The following is a 3,422-nucleotide window of genomic DNA, read 5'->3' as shown; positions in this document are numbered from 1 at the left end:
TGTTTCATTTTAGGGAGCAGAATGCAAGGACTTAAACTGGGGAAATAAAGGGAGCTTGTAATAGAGCCTCCCAATGCAGGCCACAGAAAGAAGTGTCTATCAGTATCTGAGTTTCAGGGAGAAGACTCTGACTCCTGGGCCCCAGGGAAGAGGGCTCCACGGATCAGAGCTCCAGCCTTTAAGCCAGGACCCGGCAGCCATTCAGGCAGGCTCAGGAGGAAGAGGAAGTCTTCAAATCTTTGTATCCCTGGGTTCTGCTGTTCTTGCCTCAGGGTCCACTTCAGCAGCAGCCCCCAGAGTACTGACCACTGCCCCCTCCACAGCAGCTGGAGCCCCCTCCACAGCAGCTGGAGCCCCCCGAGGGGTGGCCACAGCAGTCGGAGCTCTGGCGCCTGTGGCGGTGAGATCTGCGGCGCCGGTGGTGACTGAGGCAGCAGCCGCCACCCCCAGAGCTGCAGCAGCCCCCAGAGCTGGGGCCACAGCAACCTCCAGAGCTACAGCAGCCTCCGGAGCTGACACCGCAGCAGGAAGAGACTGGAGCCTTGGGAGGGCACTTAGGAGGGCATTTGGGGGGGCATTTAGGGGTGGGGCACTTGGGTGGGGGCTGGCACTGCTGCTGGTTCTGCTGGCAGGACATCTCAGCGGTCGTTCAGGAGCTGAGGGAGAATCAAAACAAGTCAGACCAGGCCACAGAGTCACCTGCCCCTTCTTGTACTTTCACCACAATTTCTATCCCTATATTTAATAACCAGTTTAAAATCAGTCACAGGAAAAAACTTCCAGTAGTTATACTGCTTCTAATAGTTTATCAAAAGCTCTCCAGAATCTCCTTCAAAAGTAGGCAAAATTTTATCTATTTTACAAAGCAGAAAACCAAGACAAAAAATAAAATTTGCTCAAGGTTACAATGAATTAATTGAATGAGTTAGTATTTTTAAATTGGTCTCACAAAATCCTAAAATTTTCCTAGAAACAAGTTCAGAGCTAAGAACATCTCTTTATGAAAAAAAAAATTGTTTCCCAGAAATGCTTCCTAGTTAAATGTGCGTTAGAGAATTGAAAGGTCAGAACCGTCTGGGAGATTCCTCAGCAGGAGCGACATCATTTGTAGTGGAACAACGGAGCATCAGTGGCTGACATATCAGAACAGCTGTGATCTTCCCAGCCCTCCACACCCTCATGTCCTCAGGCTAATGACTGCCATGGTGATTCTCATGCTCCTTGTGTCCCCTTCCCTGGGAACTTTGTAAACCCATTCCCAGACCCAAGGCTCTGTGGATTTCATATGCCTGAAGGAGTCTCTGATCCCCTAGCCACTGCCTGGCTCTTCCCTCTGGGTGTCCAGGTTGTATTTCCTAAAGGTGCTTCTCTCCTGGAAATCCAGACTGGAGCACAGTGCTGCCTTTCAATGTCCCAGACCCGTGGGGCCCACCCACTGCAGAGCAGTTGATTTGATCAGAGTCTGAAGTCACAGCCGCCCACTTCTTTTCCCTCCATTACCCAGTTGGCCCCAGACTCCTCGTCTCTTGTCCTCCCTCAGTCATCCTGAAAATCTCCTCTTCTGACAATAGGACTTCTACTCACCCCTTCCCATGGCCCTGCCCAGCCTCCCCTCCCCTTTTGCTCTGAGCATCTGTCCTGGGGAAATCCCTGCTCCTGGTCCCTGTGGGCACTTACGGGTTCACAAGCAGGTGCACCTCCAGAGTAGAGTGGATGGAGTTGCTCTGGCCCCAAGGCCCTTTTATCCTGGTCTTGGGCTCTGCCCAGCATGTGACACAGGGCCTGGGCATGAGAGGACCCGCCTCCTGCCACCCACATGGGCCCTGTGACCCCGTGATGACTGGTGGCTCTCTGGGCAGCGCCTCCAACTAGGAATAGGGATGCTTAGTCAGGGGTGCGGGGTGGGATTCCTACCATCATCTGCCACCTCGTTCTCCTCAGAAACTCTTCACCTTGAGGACTTCTATCCTTTCAGGTTTAAAACATGACACCTTCCTTCATTTCTTCCTCCTCTTGAAGTTGACTGCTGTAGGTAGTCTGGTTTGAACAAATAAAACCCTTAAATCTCTCTATATGCCTCCTTTCCTTCCCCTGCTCACTAACCTGTGTGTGAGCATGTGTGTGTGTGTGTGTGTGTGGTGTGTGCACCTGTACAGGTAAGATGATGGAATAGGGACCTGGCAGAGAATCCTGGTCCTGCTGATTTGGGACCTTTGAAAGTTACGTATTTTCTGTCATTTTCCATTTTCCCAGCTATGAAACTGGGAGAATGCAGAAAATTACCTCCGGGACTGTTGTGAAAGTCAATGAGGAAACACAGAAAAGAAAAAAAAAAATTTGAGTGTCTGATAGAGGATAACATGACAGACTCTCAACAAATGAAACACTCATCTTTACATATTAAAGGGTAAAGATTTTTAAAGCACAGCTTCTTTCAAAAAGGAGTGGATCTCCTTGTTGTTGTTGTTCTAGTTGTTGTTTGCTTTTAAATGGCCCTTTTCTAATACTGTGCAGCTTGGTGCATTAACTTTAAGACGTGAACCAGAAATGGAGCTAGGGGTGAAGCCCTAGAAATAGCAGCGTTGCTTCTTGGGTTAGAATGAGGGTTTGAATGTTACAGGGGTCCTATTGGGAGGAGAGGCTGAGAACCACAGACAAGAAAGAGCAAAAAGAAGAGGAGGCCCTGAGATATTGTAAGTTAGCAGTTTCATGTGTGGTAAAAGGACTAACCTAAAAATATCCCTGGCCCTAAGGAGGCAGGAGACTTTTAAGGTCAGAGCACTTACTATTTCACTTAAATGTATTTATGCTACTACTTTGTAACCCCCTTTCATCTCTTCATCCTCCAGGTTTTCATTAGTTTTATACATGTTCACAGTCTTTATATGAAAGTGGATTTTTAAATTTGTCCATTTTTAGTAAATTAGTGGAAAGGACTGTGTTCATTTTAGAACACAATGGTCATAGAGACAGCAGTAATCACATGGCTAAGTTTTCAGGTTATCTAAAACCAAACCTAATTTCATTTCAGTTGCAGGCAAATTAAGCCAGATGAAATCATGTAACAGGAAAGTGCTCTTCTCCCCAGGCCCTGGCAGAATAACCGAATGGCCCAGAACTTGTAAATAAAATCTAAAACTTAATGAGCAAAATTAAAACACCACTGGTGTCTGGTGATGATATATGTGTGTATTGATGCACATAAATACAAACATCTAGAGAGAGACCAAATGCTTAGAGAGATTAATGTTTATATTTTAGACAGTTTATATGTCTTTACCCTCTTTCTCAGAGCATCAATGATGGCTTACAAGTGCCCAGTCTCTCCTAGCAATACACTACTTCCAAATCTCTGTGCTCTTTCCTTGATTCTCTTCCTTCACAATATCTAAGGCAAGCCTGTCTCACCCCCCGGTAATAAT

At 46.9% G+C, this 3,422-nt stretch overlaps 1 protein-coding gene across 1 annotated transcript; it reads right to left on the bottom strand.

Moving 5' to 3' along the window:
* Positions 1-280: 280 nt before the first annotated feature.
* LOC101436528 (late cornified envelope protein 1D-like) lies at positions 281-637 on the bottom strand. Its single transcript, XM_004469741.1, has one exon. The coding sequence runs from the start codon at positions 635-637 to the stop codon at positions 281-283; it is 357 nt and encodes a 118-aa protein (XP_004469798.1).
* Between the last annotated feature and the right edge of the window lie 2,785 nt (positions 638-3,422).

The sequence above is a fragment of the Dasypus novemcinctus genome, chromosome 13, assembly GCF_030445035.2.
Source record: "Dasypus novemcinctus isolate mDasNov1 chromosome 13, mDasNov1.1.hap2, whole genome shotgun sequence".
NCBI lineage: Eukaryota > Metazoa > Chordata > Mammalia > Cingulata > Dasypodidae > Dasypus > Dasypus novemcinctus.
Note: the sequence above shows the minus strand (reverse complement) of the source record. Positions and strands in the feature narration are given on the sequence as shown.

Coding starts and splice junctions, on each gene's coding strand:
- LOC101436528 (XM_004469741.1), bottom strand. CDS start 637: ATGTCCTGCCAGCAGAACCAGCAGCAGTGCCAGCCCCCACCCAAGTGC.